The sequence below is a fragment of the Protopterus annectens genome, chromosome 15.part0 (assembly GCF_019279795.1).
Source record: "Protopterus annectens isolate FY-2018-M chromosome 15.part0, PAN1.0, whole genome shotgun sequence".
NCBI classification, from domain to species: domain Eukaryota; kingdom Metazoa; phylum Chordata; order Ceratodontiformes; family Protopteridae; genus Protopterus; species Protopterus annectens.
The window spans coordinates 374,945,787-374,967,723 of record NC_056749.1 but is presented as its reverse complement, the minus strand read 5'-3'; the positions used below and the strand labels follow the sequence as shown (position 1 = coordinate 374,967,723).

Genomic DNA, 21,937 nt, shown 5'->3' with positions numbered 1-21,937 from the left:
CACTTTGTTTTATTTGATGATTTTTTTTTAACGCTTTCATTTCAGTAAATAAGAAACTTCAGTCACACTACCCAACCTTTTTATAGCCTCCATCATTAATTAATCAACTCATTATATCACTAATTGCCTCTTAAAAAGACATTTTTAATAAAATTCTTCCTGGTTGCAGTAAAAATACATAACATTTTACATAAATTAAATTGGGGTTCATATTACCTTATCGAAAAATAACATAATTGAATGTTCAGAACTTCTAAACGGCCGCATATCGAAACTTTTATTGTGGGGGGCTGTGCCTCCCCACACCCCCCCGCTAAATATATATTCCAACTCAGAGATCACACTACAGTGAGGAAAGGGCAAATATCCCAGTGTTCACTGTACTGCGATCCCACAATGCGATCTTCAAAATGCAGCCGTTTCAAAGTTCTGGGCATTCGATTACGTTATCTTTCGATAATGTAATAGGAATCCATTAAATTGCACCTCACTTGAGCAGACAATGGTAAAACAATTATTAAAATATAAACCTTTCTACGTCAATATTCATGTCATAAAAAAATTCAGCTTTTAATCTAAGAATAGAGCTAATAGATATAGAGCCATTTAACCCAGGATGTGTACCTGCATTTGTTCTATGCTGCTGCTTAAACTCCTTGTATTCTAAATAATCATTTAGTGGTCCCCCTCTGTCCCCCAAGGTTACTTGATCAATGACCCAAAGAAATGTTCTGTGCCACGCTTAAGTCCAACCAAGCAGAACAAATGAAGATAAATCCAAAGAACACGGCTGGACACTGCTATGTCTTACAAGTTTATTAAAACAACAAAATACAGGATGAGTGCTTTCGGGTAACAACCCTTCATCAGATAAAACACTTAATTATATTAAGATATTTAAAAAGCTCATCAACCAATAAGAAACTAATAAAAATCCCGCCTATTCCTAAGGGCGGGTTTCATAGGGACTACATCATTCAGTCCTGGGCTCCTATGAGCCATTAGTTCTATAATCCATTTGGATTCAGCTAACTCTGTTAACTGTTTAATGTCACCTCCTCTGTTATCCAATTTCACATTGACAATAGCCCTGAATTTAAAACTGTGTGCTGGGTTCTCATTCAAGTGCCTAAACAAGGCATTATGTGTATCACTGTTCCTGATGGATGAGAGATGCTGTAAAATCCTCACTTTGAACATACTGTTGGTCTTACCTATATAAAAACATGGGCAAGACACACACTCCGCCAAATAAACTAAGTCCGTTGTTCTGCAAGTGGCCCTTGCCTTCAAGTCAAAAATCCTACCTGTAACCGGATGTCTATATGTTGTTCCCCTATTAACATAACTGCATGCCTTAGTGAGGTATTTTACCCCATATCCCATTTTTCTTAATCTTGATAGCTGGTAATTACCCACCTCCCATCTATCTTAATCTTGGTAGCTGGTAATTACCCACCTCCCATCTATCTTAATCTTGGTAGCTGGTAATTACCCACCTCCCATCTATCTTAATCTTGGTAGCTGGTAATTACCCACCTCCCATCTATCTTAATCTTGGTAGCTGGTAATTACCCACCTCCCATCTATCTTAATCTTGGTAGCTGGTAATTACCCACCTCCCATCTATCTTAATCTTGGTAGCTGGCAATTATCCCACCTTCCATCTATTCTAATCTTAGTAGCTGGTAGATGCCTAATCTCTACACCTTTCCTTCCAATGGACAAAGTAACAGTGAGATTCCTAGCAGAAACCTTTCTTTATTCTCTAAGGTATAACTCCATTAAAAAGTTTCATCCTCTCCTCATTTTCTTTTGAGATGTTCAATAGTAAATAATTCCCATCACTATTAAATACTATGCATATTAAAAACAGGGGTGTAGCCAGGCATACTCTTTGTACGCTACAGAGTACATTTTTTTCATTGTATCTTTCAGAAACATTGTAGCAGTTTTCAGGCTATATTATGTTTATAGTACTCTAAATTAATGCTACTAACAAATATGTATGTAGCTTGTTTAAAAAGCAGACTGCTAATCTAAAATACAATATCTTTAATACTTTTAGAGGGAAGCACTAAAACTGATGTGTACATTTATTAACTGCTTGAGGGGGGCAACAATTTGAAAGATGTATTTTTTTTTAATACAAGATGGGATAGGGGCAGTAAAAAGTATTTCTGAGTACAACATGGACTTTGTTTGCTACATTCCTGATTAAATCTGCACTTTATGAACTCAGAGGCCCCCAACAACAAAACAGTTAAGTAGTAAGACCCCAGTTTGGGTAAGAGATCTCTATAAAATAATACAAGAAGATTGGATGGAACCTACTACTTAAAACATTAGGAATGAAGCAAATTACTCCTTCAGAGAGGGGAAAAAAAAACTTGGATTTTATTTCAGCAAAAATCACAAAGGAAATGTTTTTGAGATTGTAGTTAACCAAACTAAACATCAAAATTGCAAGAATAAGAACATATATAATTAACTAAAAATAAACTTTTGAAGGCCATGCAGTGGTAACTTATATAAATATTTAAATACAAATGTGTCTTCATGCATATGTTATTCATGCAAATTATGTTATTGCTAAAGCACTTTCAACTGGTATTAATCTTTTATTTAAAGAAATATTCACTTATTGTATGTGGCTATAACACTATGCAAAGATATAATTCTATAAATACTAAAATCAATTTTGGCTCACTTTTTCCCCACCATAATTAACTGACTTTTTCTTCCACTTTGACTGTGGTCAGCTTTGCAATAATAACTGTGATTTCAATTATGTTTCAGTTGTGTGATTGTGAAATTAGGTAGGGATGTTATAGTGAGGTTATTAGACATTTATGTTGCAATAATAGTAAGAGATTAAGGTTTGCTACTTTTCTGTTTGTGCTTTTATGAGTCTTTCCTATAAAGTGTCCAATTGCAAAAGGAAACTATGATGTTTGTATCTGTGTGTGCAAGTCGATCGGTAGTATAGCCTCTATGTTGTTTTCAATAGTTTGAGGACCGAGTATTCTTAAAGTCAGTTACTGATGTTACCATTTCATTTTTTACCATCTCTTAAAAGTTATATTGTTAGCAAACAGTGACTGTTGTTTTGAAATCATGTATTGTAATTACCGTGAGAATATTGGAGTTGTCAGTCTTGTTGGCCCAGATGATAGATAAAAAGGTTCCAAAGACCAGCCTACCAACCTAGTAAAGAAATGTAAAATAACATAACATAAAATACAGTAAATTAAAGGACTGCTGCCATCCTCTTATGAGCCTGTCTTATGGAGCTTACAATAGCCTCCTTGGTATATGTTGTTAGAAGGTCTTTTGTGGAGTCCTATCTGAGCCAAGACACAATGTTTCTTCTACCACAATCATCCTCAAAAATGTGATTGTGGTCTAGGTTTTTTGCATTTTTAGCACCTTCCTGATCAGGAATGGCTTTTATGGTACAAATATAAGAGATACAGTCCTTTATATTCTTGTTTGACCCTTTCTGCAGATGAGATACCTCCTTTTTCAGCATGAAAGGATGATCATGTGTGAAATAAGAGTATGTGTTATTGTTCCGCTATCACTGTCATTATTTACTTTATAAATCCTTCTTCAGAATTTGTTTTCAAGGACAAAATGTTATCATTGAAAACACTGACTGGCTAAATAAGGAGATAAAATAAGCTCTATAAAGGGAAATACTGTAACACTGAAAGGAAGGAATTTACAGAAAAATAAAGAAACAACTGAATAAATATTAAGGTTAGTGTCATCCTACTAAAGGTGAAATGCTCTGCAGAATGCAGGCTGCATGAGCTGATGACATTAAAGAACCAGAATATATATGGCAAACTGTCCATGTTTTATAACAGGCTGACTTTATGATGTGGTCTGCCATTGATGGGCCACTATGAAGTTTTTTTGTATTCCTTACTAGTCCCTTTTGTGCAGCTTACATGTGTTACCTGCTCTGAGTGTCTTCACCTACTGATTAAGTAAAAAGTAAATAAAGCTGCTGGAAAAATAACCCATGAAACACAAATGTATGAACCTACCAAAGAAAAAAAAACACATTATTCCTATAGTCTTACTTAAATTAACAAAATGAAATGCCATGTCTACACCACACAAGAATGATAGTGCACAACAATGCACGTTTTTATTATCTACTCAGAATTTGGCTAGTCCTACTGGACAAACACCACCTTGTGTCACAGAACCTCAAATAATCGTTACATGTTTGTAACCTCTGGATCAGTAATTGAACTTCAGAGCCATTTACCAGTTGAAATATTATGAATAACCTCTATTCTTATTTAAACATGTAATTATTAATAGAACCACCTAACTGCTGCTGAGGAAAATCAGCAGACAATTGTATCAGTCATTATCTCAGATTTTAAAATTAACGTCACAGTGGCCATTAGAGCTGTGAGGGTGAAAGGGGTGATATGTAGACAGCAGTATGATATCTCTGATAAATTCAATAATCTATGTTTTCAATAAAATTATCTTAATTCATTTATTGCCCAATTTTCCAGCCAATTCAATTCAAGGTCAGAGAGGACCCACACTTTGCCTGATAGTCAGTGGGTGCCTGGCCCAGAAACGTCCCTTGAGTGGTGTTTTGGCCAATCACAGGACACACACACACTCACACAGACACACACACACACACACACACACACACACACACACACACACACACACACACACACACACACAATGCACACAACTAATGGATGACTTTTAGGATAAGTAATTCAGCCACAGCATGTCTTTGGGATGTCGGAAAAAAGCACAACACCTGTTAAAATCCTAAACAGACACAGGGAGTATTTGAAGGTTTCACACAGAAGTCATTGTGACTAAGAATCAGATTGAAGAAACAAATGCTTTAAGGCAATAATGCAAACTGAGGCACTACTGTATGTCTCCTTTCCATGAAATAATGCACTACATCAATCTCCGATGTTCTGCATAGTGATACCTTGCAAGTTATGGTACTATCAGGTATGACAAAGACAGACTGTATTTTGGTTTCATTAAATTTGCATTCCTGTAGCTCTGTGAGTGTATAATTTAATTTCAGGTTACAAAACATTTTTAAATTGCATCCCTTTCACCAATTTTACTTGAGTTAGCCCACTAGATGTCTTGCAGTTTATTTTTCAGCTTTGGTGTCTTCTGTGCAGAGTATGGACATCCTACTTGTGCCTCAGTGTGTTTTTTTCCTTGAGTGGTTTGAAGTTATCCCACATCAGGAAGATGACTTGGAACTCCCTGTAGAGAGTGTGTGTGTGTGTGTGTGTGTGTGTGTGTGTGTGTGTGTGTGTGTGTGTGTGTGTGTGTGTGTGTGTGTGTGTGTGTGTCTGTGTGTGTGTGTCCTAAGATAAGCTGACACTCCCTCCAGGATTACATTCTTTTCCATGGGTCTTGTTAATGTTGAAATTAATTATGTGGATAATCCGAGAATGAGTGAATGAATGCCTCATTCCAGACCTATAGATAATGATGGAAATTCTGAGTGTTTGCACATTTTGCATGACATTTTTTAAAAGTTAACTAATAATTTAAAGTAGCTTCAGAAGTAAACAAGCCAAGAATGGGCCAGCATGAAATAACATTAATAACAGGTATAGTTTATTAGAAACTGACTCATCACTACAAAATACCACATCGTATGACAGATACATTCAACAGATATCCTCTCTACATAACCAGTTGTGAAAAGCAGTGATTTAGGGAGAGTTTCACTGTGCTAATAGGAAACCAGGAAACACAGAAGCTGTTGAAAAAAACAGAACTTTTTGGAATTGTAGGGGTTACAGGCTTCTGGGTTAAGTATACAAATGTATATTAAATTTTGAAGAAAGAAAAATGTTGGTACCTACTGGAGAGAAAATGCTGAGATCCAGGACCAAAATCTCGGTGAGCATCTTGTAGCTGTTTGAGGCGCTCTTCCAAGGTGCCCTAAAGTGACGCAAAGAATCAGAATAAAAGGTTAATTTCTGTAATAACTGCAATCAGGCAAGTGTCTGATACTGAGTCAGTTTATAAGTTATTTATTTTACCCACTGTCGTCTATAATTTGATAACCAACACATATGTTTAATCACTCGTATAACTTCCTTGGACTCCTATGACACATTTTTAGCTTTAGACTTGGTGCTTAACTTTACAGATAACATAACGTAAATCATCTTGCAAATCTTGCAGATGCAGATACATTCAGAAATGACACTGCTTACCATACATGTAGAAAATTCCTTCACTGGACTATGCCAAAAGGTAAATTATCTTTTAGGTCATTAGAGAAAAGGCCTAGCTAGTGACAGGCAAGTTAAGGCTTAATGGACACGGTGAAGTTCTGCGATGTCAAGACACTGTGCAGCACTAACTAATAAAGATTTTTAATGCACTAACATGACCAAAATGAAATTACTTTTGGTTCTGATGACACTGTTAACCGATTGTATAGTCAGATATGCAATAAATAAATTAAACTGTTAAGACATAAGGTATTGTTTACTAGAAATCTATCTGTCCCTGGAGGAGTGGTTTCAGCCCAGAAATGAGTAGTTTACTGGCCATTTTGGACTAATTTCTATCTCTTTCATTTCCCTGCCATAAATATCATATTTGCCCAGTTTTGCATGCTGGGCAGAGCCGGTTAGCTAGGGTAAAACTATTCCCGGCTCCACAAAGTCTCCTCTTCAACTTTTCCGTTGGAACTAGACAAACTTTCAACTTAAGCACTAAAGCCATTCATTTCTCAGCCCTGCACTTGCTCAAAACTTATAGCAAGCACTTATAAACCCTAGCACTAGACTCTCCTGTACAGTACAGAAGGACAAGGCTCTCTATTCGACCTTAGCAGCCATCCAGTAAAACAGTTCACTGTACCTATCCAGGCATGTCCAAAGGGCAGTTTCAGGTGTACTCTCCAGTCCAACTGGTGAATCTGGGCATTTTGAGGCAATGTTACAACTGCCTCATGTACACAGACAACCCCCTCCTCCTACCACCAAACACTAATACATGGGAGAGATGCAGTTATACAGCCAAACTAGAGGCTAAGCTCTCTCAACCCAAGACTGGATCAGACAGTCAAGAGGAGAAGGGAAATACTTGCATCACACCACCAGTCTTACATAGACTCATTAAACCAGCACCGGCAAAAAACACACATAAATACATGGAAACATACTTGGAGGCTCTAAATAAAAATCTGCAAAACCAACAGAGACCTCCAAAGCAAACATCCAAGCAACCTCCACCCCCCAAAACAAACCATGGAACACATACTTTACAAAACCAGTGTGCCATGCAATCACAGCCCTTAAGGCAAAATAACATACCCAACATACTAGTAATAGGTGACTCTATAGTCAGGCACACTGACGTCCCACTCACTAGGCTGAATAAGGAGAAGGTTACTGTTAGCTGCCTGTCGGGTGCCAGGATCCGCCACATAACACAAGCACTCAGGTCACTCCAGAACAAGTACAAATATGACTCTGTCATTGTCCATCTTGGTGTGAATGACCTGAGACATACCTCCCTGGACTACATGAAGAGAGACATGAAAGAGATCTCTGATCACATAGCCCAGGCCGGTATGACCCTGACCCTGAGTAGCATCCTGCTCTCACCAAGAATGATACCACGGTGTAAAGAAAAAAATCTTGATTTCAACAATTGGGATGACATGCTCGACAAGCCACGCTGCTTTGCCAGAGATGGCTTGCACCTGTCACCCTTAGGCTTTTGAATACTGGCCAAGGCTTTTGCCACCCCCATAGTGCCTTTTTTAGGCAAGGCTCAAAAGACAAACCCACCACTGTAAATAGCACAAGTAACAAAAAACTGAAGGTAATGCTACTCAATGCCAGAAGTCTAAACCTCAAAATGCATGCACTCGAGGCACTCCTCAGTATGGAGAAAATCGATATATGTGAAGTAACAGAAACCTGGTTTAAGGCTCCAGAGAGCACCCCAGCACTATCAGGCTACAACTCATACCATACATTTCGGCCACAGAACCCAAACTGAAATAAAAAAGACGGGGGCATATCCATATTCATCAAGGATACCCACACCTCCAGGTTAGTGGCACAGCATGATGCTTCAGAGATCATCCATGTGCAACTAACAACAGACAAAACTGCAATTCAAATTGTAGCTTGCTACAGATCACCCACCATGTCTCAGGACCCCCATTCCACATTCCTGGAAACACTGGGAAACATAAAGGTCCTACCAAACACACTGATATTGGGTGATTTCCATTATCCAAACATTAACTGAGAGAACTACTCAAGTACAGACTCCATGCCCAACATTTCCTAGAATTTATAAACTTAAATGGCCTGGATCAACTGGTCAACACCCCCACCAGAGGTGACAGCATATTGGATCTGGTCATCACCAACATGGGAGACTGGTGTTCCACACCGGAGGTCAACCCCTCACTGGTTAGATCTGACAATAAACTAATCACTATGGATATCCACATTCAGCCACCACCCCCAGTCAAAGTAACCACCATGAAAAACTTTTCAAAAGAAAACTTCATGTTACTTAAGACCGAGGTGAGAAGTTTCAAAGCCCCCATGCTGAAGGATAATGCTGTCTAAGCTGCAAAACCTTTAATAATGCACTCTACGGGCACCTACAAGAATGCATGAATCATGCTATCCCAAACAAAACCAAGACTCACTCCTCCGAGAAAAGAAAACCAGTCTGGTGGACCCCTGCCATAAACAAGCTATACAATAGAAGGAGGAAACTAGTACAGAAAAGAGTAAAATCCCAAGAAGGGATGACATCCCTGATCAGTATCAGCAAGAAACTACATTCCCTCATAATGTCATCCAAGGCTAGCTTTGAAATAAAAATTGCCATGGACTCCAAAGATAACCACAAGGCATTCTTTAGCTATGTCAAGAATCTAAGTGGCAATTCTCAGATCTGCTTGGAGTTAGTGCAGAATGGCACAAAATACACTGAACTGACTGATATAGCCAACATCCTGGCAGACAGCTTCAGTGCAAACTTCACCCCCCTCTCACCTCCAAAAGGGCCCATAACTATACCAGAAGAATGTAGTGCCCCTAAAATCACAGACTCTCAGGTTAAAACAGCCCTCTCCAAAGCCAAAAACACAGCATCAATGGGACTGGACGGTGTCCCAGGCTGCATCCTACACGAGCTCAAGGATGAACTAACCCCTCACTTAAACACACTGTTTAAACTCAGCCTCTCCACAGGCTACATGCCCACAGAGTGGTGCACAGCAACGGTTATTCCACTTCACAAAGGTCGAGCCACAATGGACCCCGGGAACTATCGCTCTATAAGCCTGACTAGCTTGGGCTGTAAAGCTATGGAGTGCATCATCACGGATATCCTTAACTGAGACATTGGAAACCTCCAAACACTGGACCCTACCCAGTTTGACTTTGTTAAGGGCAGATCATGCCTCCTAAACCTGGTGGACTTCTTTGAGACAGTTACCAAGGCTATAGATGAGGGGAAGGTGGTCCACACAGCCTAACTAGACCTTGAAAAGGCCTTTGACACCATTCCCCACTCAGGTATTATAGACAAGCTCACCAGCCTGAACATAAACCCCTACGTCACAAGATGGGTTGCCAACTGGCTCACAGACAGAACCCACATGCTAAGAGTTGCAGGCGCTAGGTCCGACTCTAAACCGGTTACAAGTGGCGTTCCCCAGGGCTCAGTCATAGAACCCTTCCTGTTCGGCATATACTTCTCAGAGGTACAGGCAAGCACAGGAGGACTATGGCTGACCAAGTTCATAGACGACTGCAAACTAGGGGCTATAATTGACTCTCCGGCTGACACAGACATCCTCCAAAAGGGTCTCACTGAGACAGATACCTGGAGTCAAAACTGTGGCCTCAAGCTAAATGCCAAAAAGTGCATAGTCATCCCCTTTGGAAAAAACAAAGTACCCACAAACTAATACATATGTGGTAGCCCCCTAAATAAGGAAGATGTAATAAGGGATCTGGAGACCCAAGTAGATAGTAACCTCTCCTTGGATAATCACATTGCCAAAGTGGTTAGAAAATCCTTCTATGTGGCCCACCTAATCACAAAAGGGTTTGCATCCAGATCGAAAGAGGTCATTGGGCCCCTCTATGCATCACTCATCAGACCCATCATAGAGTACAATGCCCCATTTGGGATGTACCTTACAAGACACCTGCAACAACTGGAAAGACCATAGAAGTACATCACCAAGAGGACCACTGGCCTCAAGCAGATGCCCTATGCAGCTTGACTGAAGAAACTCCAGCTATACTCGGTTGCATACCGCCTACTCAGTGGTGATCTCTGCCTGAAATACAAGGCCATGTCCAAACCAGAATTGATGGACATGCTCCACCTAAAGAAAACCTTATCCCCTTGAGCCACATGCTCTAGGTATCTAAACCTCACCACAACAATAAATAGGACGTGCTGGAGGGATAGAGTCCTGTCCCAGAGACTTCCCATGCTTTGGAACAAGATTCCAATCTACATTAGGCAGAGCTTCTCGCTAACTCTCTTCAAAAGAAACCTTGACGAGTGGATGGGAAACAGAAAGTTTACCCCAGGGATCACTTCAATGGCTCTGCTGGACAGAGGCACAAGGAACTAATCTAAGGGGGTGGCGAAAGCCAACACATTCCAGCTAGGCTTAGAAATGCCTTTGGGCAGATAGCCTAGTACCTACCTATGAACCTATGAACCTATGAATGCTTAGGTTTTAACTCATTTATTAATGAATGATTTGTGTTTCAGGTGGTCCATGGTATAAATAATATTCTTCAAATTAAAGGTATGAGTTTTCCTCCTGTTATATTTCTTCACTGTCTAAAATTTGCTTCCATATAATGTTATTGAAAACACCATAGCCTGAACAAATTGAATCATCATATGCAAGGACAGATATATTCACTTGGCAAGCTTATCTAGATCCTTCATGGTCATTCTGTCAAGAGAAAGAGATTTGTTGCCAGATTTCTTGATTGCCTATTATATTACTGTTTTTTTTTCCCAGCAGGTTGAAGATGTTGTCTATTTCTATTACTTCTCCAAACTGAATAACTTCATTAATTTTACCAGTTGTCGGTATCTTGGTTTCCTTTGTGTTAAAGTGCAAATCTGTTTTGAGATTATGTTGTTTAATCTTGATAAGCAGACATTTTAGATCATCTTCACTATCAGTAAGTAATGAGGTATCGTCAGCAATTTTTCTTCCAATTTCTGTACCTTGATTTTCTTCATATGATGCTACACCTCTGATGATTTGTTATCCATATACATTACACAGGTTAGAGGAAGATATACAATCTTGTCATTCACCTTTAGCAATTATAAATCTTAATGATTTGCATTGTTCTGTTCAAACGTTTGCTTCCTGAACAATGTAAAGGTTGTGCATGTTGTTTTGGTATACCCATACTTGTCAGAGTGGAATACATTTCTTCAAGAATGTCAAGAACACTTATCTTTTGCAAGCAGCTTAGACTGAAGCTAGATGGTTACTTCAACAGTAAACACCCCCTTGCTCTTCTAAATGAACAGGAGGAAAAAAGAAAAGAACTTTGGTTTACTACCAAAGCTGATTAGTACAAATAATTGGCTTCCTACTGCCAAACCATACTCTTCTCAGCTCTTAAAGTGAACAGTAAAAAAGACTTATATTTACACTGTAGTAAGCTGCTTGATGCAAACGTACCAATCCATTTCCAAAAGGCATTAACCCCCATCAGAACTTTTCCAAGAAGAGCCAAAAAAGGACATTTTACTTTGTATAGCAAGCTGATTGGCCTGCTATGGTTTAAAGTTGTTTTCTTTGCTGGCATTGTGGTAGAAATGCACACAAAAAAAAACTCAGGAACTCTAGATTTTACCCCCTCATACTTTGCACCCAGGGCAGGTGTGCCCCACCATTGCTCCCCTACTGATGTTGCCTTTGAAATTTTTTTGCAGAGCTTTGTAATTATTGAAACAGCAGCACCCAAATGCTGAGACAATTCAGCAGGAATGTTATCAATGTATAATTCTTTGTTGTTTGGTAAAATTTTCAATACAATTTCTATTACGTCTTTTATTACTACTGATTCCTGATTGTAAGATGCAGGTTGAAATGAGTGCTGTTTTGTATGATTTTTACTGTATAATGTCTTGGTGTAGTCTCTCCACCTTTTCATAATTTTCTCCACATCATTCAACAAAGACCCTTCAGTGTCTTTAAGTATTCCAGTTGAATTATTGAATTTCCTCTTTAGGTCTCATAGTTTTTAGAAAAGCCAGTCTTATTCTTAGTATTTTTTATTTTATCTCCTTCCACATATTATTGTCGTACATCTCTTTTTTGCAGCAAATAGCCTCATGTTGGAAATTTTGGCTAAGTTTCATAACTTCCTTTCTTACTCCTATTTTCTGAGTAATATTCAAGGTCTCAACAGTTAGTTATTTTGACCATTTTTGCTTTTTCACTTTTTTGCATGGACTTTTTGTTTCTTCAAATACTACTTTCATGATGTATTCCCACAACAATTTTGGCACTCTGTAATTTGTATCTAATGAAGCAAACCAGTTTTATAGAGAGTCTTTCACCTTCAATGGTAAACGTTTCAAGATCATATTTTACTAATTGCATTGCTGTTTCTTTCTCTTCTTCTTCAACTTTAGGATGATTATGAAAATTAGTAGCTGGTGATCTGTATCATAGTCACACCTAGGTTTTGTTATAATTGATGTCTCTGAAAATTTTCCTCATCTACTTCCACAAATGTAGTCAATCTGAATTTGACAAGCCATTGGCAGAGGTTCACATGTAAAGTTACTACTTATGCTGCTGAAAGAAGATGGTTAGAATTTTGTAAATTAAACTTTTAATTTGATCAGGCTTTCCTCTGGCTTTCTTTTTATTACCAAACCTTTATTTTCCAATCACTTGACCACCTTGTTTCTTTTTATTCCAGTCACCAATTATTATTATATCTTGTTTGTTCATTCTTTCAATTTCAGCTTATACTTGCTAACATAATCAATCAACTTCATGATCTTGTGCCTCTGTTATTAGATTATGTATATGAATTATAGCTACAGTAATGGGTGCATCTCATAGAAGAACAGATATTAAGCATTGAGTGTCTGACTGTATTTCATTAAGTTTTTGGAAGATTTTTCTTAATTAGAAATGTGACACCATTTCTATTTTGTGTTTTATTTCTTAACATCTTTATTAAATTATCACTTAAGATATAGGCACACATACATTTATATAAACAAAAATAAAACATGTTAGCAATCACAGTTACAAACAATCACATATATTATTTTATACAATTAAAATCAATCCAGCATTACATAAATCAATCAATTTCTGCCTTACCTTAAATCTCAAATCTCCTCCAAAACATTATCCTGCATGTATTATTTCACAGTTTCCATTTTCTGTATTACTCTATTCTAAAGATTCTACTTACAGGTTCTTTTTTTCTACTCTAATACTCACTACTTTAAATACAGTTGGTTTAGACTTTGATTTCCATTTTCTAGTAATTGCCTTTTTTTGGTAGCACCAGAATTAAACTTAGCAAGGCCTTACTATGTCAAGGCAATTCAGATCCTGTATTCCAGCTTAAAATATAATTTCCTTAGTTATATCCATTTGCTTACCCAATATTTCTGACAGAGTAATTAATAGGGAATTTTTTATGTCTAACAATTCATTATACTCACAAAATATTTGTCCTCAGTTATCTCCTTCTTCCCCATCACACCTCCAACATTTATGATCTACCTGAAGAAAATTTCTTTAGAATCTGCTTAAGGTATAAAAATACTGTGCAAACACTTCCAAGCAAAACTCCTAAATCCTAAACCATTAAAACTCCCACCTTTTCCCAAGGTCATTAACAACTCAGAAATCATGTAAAAAAACTTATTATTTTGGATAAATTCCAATATTTCCCTAAATTTCAAAGCTCTCACCCAAATGACCTCCAAAACTTCTGGAGCACTACCAACTCCATGCTCCACACTGGTGTTCCTACCATCCCTAACCCTTTCCCCTATCACTCTCTCTTTGAAATCGCAGACTTACTCAACAAACACTTCACAGACAGCATCTCTAAACTCCTACCCTCTGGTAATTCTGCTAATCCCAAATCTTCTGGGTCACTCTCACCTGCCCCTAAACCTCTCTGCTCCTCTGTCTCTCAGCTTTTTACCTTGTGACCTGTTTCTACTAAATATATAAAATCCCTGCTTCTTAAACTAAAACCATGCTCTCCGTCCACTGATAAACTCCCTCCTCAATTTCTGAAAATTGCTGCTGACTCTATTGTAATCCTGTATCTACATTAATCAACTGCTCCATTCAAGAATCTATAGTACCGGAAATATGGAAATCCTTCTATACCACTCCTCTGCACAAAGGTGGCAACTCTTTTCAGTCCTCTAACTATAGACCAATCACTATTCTCTCATCACTCTCTAAGATCCTTGAAAAATGTGTACATACTCAACTACTGTCCTATCTCATTCATGAAAATCTCCTCACCCCCTCGCAACATGGTTTCCACCCTAAACACAGTACCTCGACTGCCTTACTATCCTTTACTCAAAAGGTTGCAGAAGCTAGGGACAACAACCTCCTCATCTCCTGTCTATTCCTTCATTTCTCTAAGCCTTCGACACTGTGTCATATCCCATCCTTCTTAACAAACTCTCAGACCTAAACCTCTCTTCTTCTGCTCTTGGCTGGTTCCAATCCTACCTTACTGGCAGAAAACAAGCTGTTAAATGGCAGCAGGCTTTCTCACCCTTCCTTGCTGTTCAAACAGGAGTACCTCAAAGCTGCATACTTGGACCGCTCCTTTACAACATTTTTACCAACGACCTACATTTATCCTGCAGTCTCTCATCTGTAATACAATATGCAGACGACTCTACTCTCTTATCTAGCTCCAATGTTATCTCTGAACTATACTCTCTTATCTAGCTCCAATACTATCTCTGAACTACACACACTAACACAGAATTCCTTTATCTCTGTTGAAAAATGTCTCAGAAACAATCAACTAATCCTTAATCCTAAGAAAACTCAACTCCTTCTCTTTCTACCTCAGACACACTTTCACCTTAAATCCAACTTTTCTCTTTCCTCCCTAGATCGCACCATCTCCCCTGCCTTACACACCAAACTCCTTGGGGTAATAATTGATGACCGACTAAAATTTGACTTGCACATACAACAGGCCACCAAAAAAAAAAAAAAAAAAAAAAAAACACCAAAAACTTGGGCTACTTTATAGGAACAAAAAAATCCTCACTACTGCCACTAACCACATACTTGCGCAGGCATTTCTCTTACTTAGTCTTCTATATGCTTCCTCCACCCTTACCAATATCCAAACTACCTCAATACAGAAACTGGAACAAACATGCAACAAAACTGCCAGATTTATTCTAAACCAGCCACTCTCTTTACATCACTGCCTCTCACTAAACAAATTTCAGTGGCAGGAATTTCTGCACCTTATCCTACAATCGCAACTCCACACTACGTGTTCCATTCTCAACAACCTATCTGCCTGCCCTGCTCCCGCCTCCCATGTTACTCTCTACTCCTCCCCCTCCAGCCTCTCTGGAGTGCTGATCAGCATCTTTTCTTGGTTTATAAACCCAAAAGAAATATTGCCAAACTACTTTACAAACACTCTGTATCATTAAATTGGAACAAACTCCCTCTCCATATTAGATCCAACCATTCCTTTCTCTGTTTTAAAAAGGAGCTTAAATCCCACCTACTAAACTTGAAATTATGCTGTTGCCTTGACCACACAATGTCTTAGTCTTTCCTACTGTATAACACGTTGCATCTCGTAACTTTCTTTCTCTGTTAGTAACTTCTGCTTAAACTAACTTCCTAAACCCTCTACTACTATAGTCTCCACCTTTCTCTCTCCCCTCCCATTGTCCACACTATTTATCTTTTCCCCCCACTTCCTATCAATGTCTATACATTGTCCTTCTTTCGAACAAAGATTATCTTTTTGTTTTTACTCTCATATGTAGTAAATTGTTAGATCACTGACATCAGTGCAACCCTTAATGTTCATAATTTTTTTCTTTTTTTTCTCTTTATAATTAATTTTGTATTTGCCGTGTTATTTTTAATAGTTTTTGTCCAGTATGTTTATCTTTGCTTATGTTTGCTGGGGCTCTTTCTCCTTGGGTCTCCACTGAAAGTGGGTTTGTTTGCAAACTCAGTCAGACTAACCTGGTTAAATGTGAAATACAGAAAACACAGATGCCAACTTCCAAAATCCACAAAACGAAAACCTCAGTAGGAAAAAAACACTTTAATGCAACCAGCAAAGCTTTCGGATACAATCCTTTATCAATACTAACATACAACAGTTCTTGTTCTTTATATAAAAGATCATATGACCTAAATACATCAGTATATAATATCTATATTAGTATAAATATAAGAATATAAAAAATACATGAATTGCATATAAGGCATATAAAACAATATAAAACATAGATATATGATAAAATATAAAACATATATATATACTATTGGCTAACCATGCTATTTAAGCCAGGTAAAGAATCACTGGCAAGCCTTAAACCAATCTTAGTTGTGATATGTAAATCTAATAGTATGTATATATGTATTTTTTATATTTTTATCATATATCTATGTTTTATATTGTTTTATATGCCTTATATGCAATTCATGTATTTTTTATGTTCTTATATTTATACTAATATAGATATTATATACTGATGCATTTGAAGATTTAGGTCATATGATCTTTTGGCTGTCAGTCACATGACCTTTTTGGACCTATACCTACTGAGAATATGAAATACATAAATACATACATAAAAATGCTGCATATTTATGAGCTATACATATGGCCCCCCACTGTTTCCTTGTAAATTGCTTATCCAACCTCATTTCCTAATCTTTTCTAACCTCCTCTGATTGATGCCTATAGTTTTCGTGCAATATTTTATATGCCCTACTAGTTATCCCTTTTTTAACAGCTGATTCTGTTCTAGATTCAACTAAAACTCTAGCAGCACAGGTGTTTCACTTAGGATTCCCTTACCCCTTTCTCTTTGCCTGTACTCTGATATCAATGCCTGATAGGGAAGGCACTCTATAGCCTGCAGTCCCAGTGTCTTCCTACCCCCTTCCCATTCTATTGCATTTCCCTGTCTAGTTATTTACTTCTAATACCTTGGTTTCTTTGCTAGAGTTCTTCAGCAAATTCCAGTCACCTCTTATCTATTCTCTGCACCCCTAATTGCAATCATCCTTATCAGTAGAATCTCATTTCTCCATTGCTGTGTTTGGCTTTGTTCTTAGAATACTTTCTACTACTTTATACATAGAATATTCTGTATAACTGTGATTATTCTCCTTAAGGGTCTGCCTCCAAAATCCCACTCTCCCCTTATTTCTTGAGATTGCCCCTCTGCTTCATCATCATCCATTTCCATTTTGAATTATAGCTTTCTGCTTGTGTTATGTATATGAGGCTTAATCACCTCACTGGGTAGTTCTAAAATAGCTCTTCAAACCAGTAATCCTAAACCACCTTGTTCTCATTTGTTCCTTTCCCTCTTCCCTCCCAGATAAAATTAATCGATTCTTTATTACTTACTCTCCACAACCTTTTCTGTGATTGATAAAAATATGCCTGACCTGTATATAAATCTAAAGGGACTAAAAACATTTCCACTGCTTGTATCTTGCTATCGACATCCATAAAAAAAGCATCCGGTTTTTCATTTTCATATTATCTGTTGTTTAACCTTTTTCCACATATCCTTAGCTGCCATAAAAGAATCCATTTAATCCATACTCCTACTTCATTTTATGTCCCTATAAATATGGGTATTGTTGCACCAATTCATGTGTGGGTACATAGTTTACAGCTATAGCCTTTCTTTTGTGTTCATTAATTTTATATCCTCAAAAGGATTGAAGCTGTCTCAAAATATTCCACAACACCATGATGTCCTTTTTCTGATTTTATCAGATAAAAATAATACCATCTGCAATTAAAGCCAACTTTTCTTGATTACCATACAAATTATATCCTTGAATTTCTAAGTCCCTTATTTTTGTTGTCAGTGGCTCTAAATGTAACATAAATAACAAAGGAGAAAAAGGGGACTCCTAGCTTGTTTCTCTGTTCAGACACAACTTATCAGAGAGGAACCATCCCAATTTGAATTTTGCCTCCAATACCTCATACATTTTCCTAATTAACCTTATTATTTTATCGAGGAATGCAAATGCTTCCCTTGCCCTACTTATAAAATTCCTACCTTATTCTGTTGAATGCTTTGTCTATATCAAGACCAAGCAATAACAGCACTGTGTTCTTGTATTCTGCTTCCTTCTGGATCATCACTGTTCTATTAATGTTGTCAAATGTTTGTGTCCACTCCACAAAAGCAGACTGCTCCATATCTATCAACTTTGACAACACCTTTGCCATTATTTTAGCTATAATAGACATAAACACTTTATAAACATGATTTAAAATTGAAATTGTTCTATATGAAGCTGGGTCTGATGGGTCTTAATCATCTTTCGGTATTACAGCCGCCACAGCTTTCTTCCAGGATATTGGTTCTTCCCCTCCTTTTTAAATATTGTTAAGCAAAGTCTTCCACATTTTTATCACTTTCTTCCTTCCTCGCTTCCAAACGTCTACAAAAATACCATCTATTTCTGGAGACTTTCCTACAAACTGATTATACATCACGATTTTTATCTCATGTCCTCCTATCCTGTTAATTGTTGAGCCTCATCATCCTTTAGCCTTGGCATATGTAAGCCTTTCATAAATATTTCCATTTGTGTTTTTTCTTGATTTCCATATTCCTCTGCCTTATATAAATTTTCATAAAATTTCTGAACTGTCTCTAATACCTCTACAGGATCTCTGGTTATTTTTCTTGTTAATTCTGACAGAAACCCCTTTTACTTTCTTTTGCCTAAGTTGTTGTGCTAAAAGTTTTTGTACTAACAGTTATTATCAAAAAGCAGTTTTTTAACAGCAATCTTTCTATACTCATTCATATTATCTGTATATCCTCCTATTTTCTCTTTAGCACTCTGCAACTGTATCTGTTTTGTTCTGTGATATCCTTATTCTGCAATATTTTAACCTTTGTCAGAGCTTCTAAATAATTTTTGTTTATAAGTTCATAGGTAAGTACTAGGCTAGCAGCCATTACAGGCCATTTTATGCCTAGCCAGTTTCCCTTTTTGCACTCAAAATAACCTATCCCATTTGGTTAGAGACTGGTCTTACCCATCCCATGGCTGATAATTACATATTACTCCTAATAAGAATAACTGGGTTCATACCACAAATAATTTGAGAACACCCATACATGGGATAAAGCATTTAGGAGCTCTGTCCTTTAGTAAGTAGTACAGGGGTTAGTCCTGGGTTAACTTTTCTGTTTCCCATTCATAGATCTAAGTTGCATTTGAAAATGGACAGAGATGAACTTTGTTTTATGTGGATGAGGAGTCTGCTCAACAGCAGGGTTTTCCTCTGCAAAATATACATGTCTCTCCAAACCATTCTGTTATATATTGCATAAGAGGTTTAGATCTGTAGATTGAGTATTTCCGATGCCATTTGACTTGCTGATATGCAGTAAGTCCATCAGTAATGGGGCAGATAATGCCTCATATGCCAGACAGAGGTCACCTCTTAGCAGTCTGTAGGCTACTCAGTATAGTGACGGTTCTCTGAGTAGGTCAATGTAGGACACGTCGTTTAGGCCTTACATCTTTTTAGTAAGGTACCTCTGTGGGCATTCCAGTGGTGCATGTGTCTGAACAGATACATGCCAAAGGGGGCATTATAGTCAATGATTGGCCTAATAAGGGCTGAGTTAAGGGTGACAATGACATCTCTATATCTAGAGACATTCCTTTTGTTTATAAACTGTGCAATATAGGAGGAGTTTCTTACAACAATAGACACATGTTGCAGCAAACAAAATAACACTAGAATACTAACAAAAGGAGTCTCAGCCAGAGGAATTAAGTTAAGCACTTCCATTCCTTTTATTTAGAACTTCTTCAGAACAAATGACAAAGTAAACCCACCCCCTTATATATCACTATCATCATGATATCACATCTGGTTTCAGTAGCCAATCACTATAAATTTAAAATCTCATTCCTTATCATAAAAAAAATTATGAACTATAAAAATATTCATTATATTAATACAATGTCTACAACTTACTTAACAGTACACGTCCCCTAAAAATTAACAAATCTTAAATAACTTCTGACAGATATTTTCTCATTCAAACCTGGGGCAAAATCTGCCCTCAAAAAATCTGCCATTTTAATTATAGGAATTCCAAATAACTATTGATTGACCTTACAAACATAGATTTATCTTCTAACTCTACTACAAAGAAGAAAAACTTCCTAAAATCCTTACACTTTGAAACATGTTTAGCTAATGTGTTGGCATGATCTTTTTTTTTAATAGCCAAGAGATGGTCTCTTAATCTGTTAGCCTCGAGTGGTTTTCCCATTGTAGAAATGGTCACAGAACAAATAGCTAAATAAATAAGCACATCATTTTGACTATTAAACCTACCTTTAGAAATTAACAAAAATCTAAATGTTTAAAATAATAACTATATGTTGCCATGATAAACCTACATTGTGAACATTTCTGACAGGGGAAACTACCTATTTTTTTGTCTTCACCGATAGTTATAGATGAACCATCAAGAAGCTGTTTTAAATTCTTAGTCTTTTTGTAAATAAACCTCAGTTTAATACCCAAAATATCAACTAAATCTTGATTTATCATGATTATTTTCAAATTATCATCTATCAGCTTCTTAATATAATTTTTGAGGGCAGATGTTGCCCCAGGTTTGAATGAGAAAATAAGTTATTTAAAATATGTTATTTTTTAGGGGACATGTACTATTAAGTAATTTTTGCACATTGTATTAATATAATGAATATTTTATGAATATTTTTATAGTTCATAAAAAATGTTTTTATGTTAAGGAATGAGATTTTAAATCTATAATGGTTGGCTACTGAAACCAGAAGTGATGTCATGATGATGGTGATATATAAGGGGGTGTGTTTACTGTGTCATTTGTTCTGAAGAAGTTCTGAATAAAAAGAATGAAAGCACATAACTTTATGCACATGGTTGAGTGTCCTTTTCTTAGTATTCTAGTGTTTTTGTTTGCCGCAGTGTGTTTTTTCCGTTCAAGTGTAGCAGTGTTTTTGGACATTCTGGCTCAGAGCATTGTTGATTTTGTGGTACATTTGGGAACGATGTGACCTTCCTATTTTGGAATTTACTTGTGGTTTCCTCTTTCCTGCAGTTTACAGTTTATAGTTCACAGTTTTGCAGACTTCAGGTTTACGGCCTTGAAGTGGGTTTCCATGGCAGCCGAAGGCTACAGTTGTTCTGACTTGAGCATTCATCCTACACCAGAAGATCTTTCTGTGTTAACATGTAACCTTAAGGACGTCATCAATAAGGCACCAACTATCCTACTTCAACTTCAAGGGAGTTTTGGAGCACTCCACGTAGCTGGAAAAAGGTCCAATGGTTCATCTTCGGATGAAGGAACAGTAGTCGGAGATGAAGTGCTTGTGGTTAATCGGCCAATTATGGATTATTTGGAAATGGATAATAAGAATCCATTTACTGAAGTGACCATCACCACTCAGCTTCCTAGGTACATGTTGAGTAAAGAACAGACATGCCAGACTTTAAAACTAACTTATATGCATTAGAGAAAAAGGTTTTGAAATATAAATGTTTAATACTAGAAAATCACTATTTAAACAGATGAT

General features: G+C 37.1%; 1 protein-coding gene across 5 annotated transcripts in view; it reads right to left on the bottom strand.

The window, feature by feature from the left end:
- DRP2 (dystrophin related protein 2) overlaps positions 1 to 21,937 on the bottom strand; it is a 4,029,288-nt gene that overhangs the window by 1,262,031 nt on the left and 2,745,320 nt on the right. For all 5 annotated transcript variants that reach the window (XM_044057118.1, XM_044057116.1, XM_044057114.1 and 2 more), the window contains one exon: positions 5,895 to 5,973. In XM_044057118.1, coding sequence (XP_043913053.1) covers positions 5,895 to 5,973 — 79 coding nt within the window. The remainder of the gene's footprint in view (positions 1 to 5,894; positions 5,974 to 21,937) is intronic.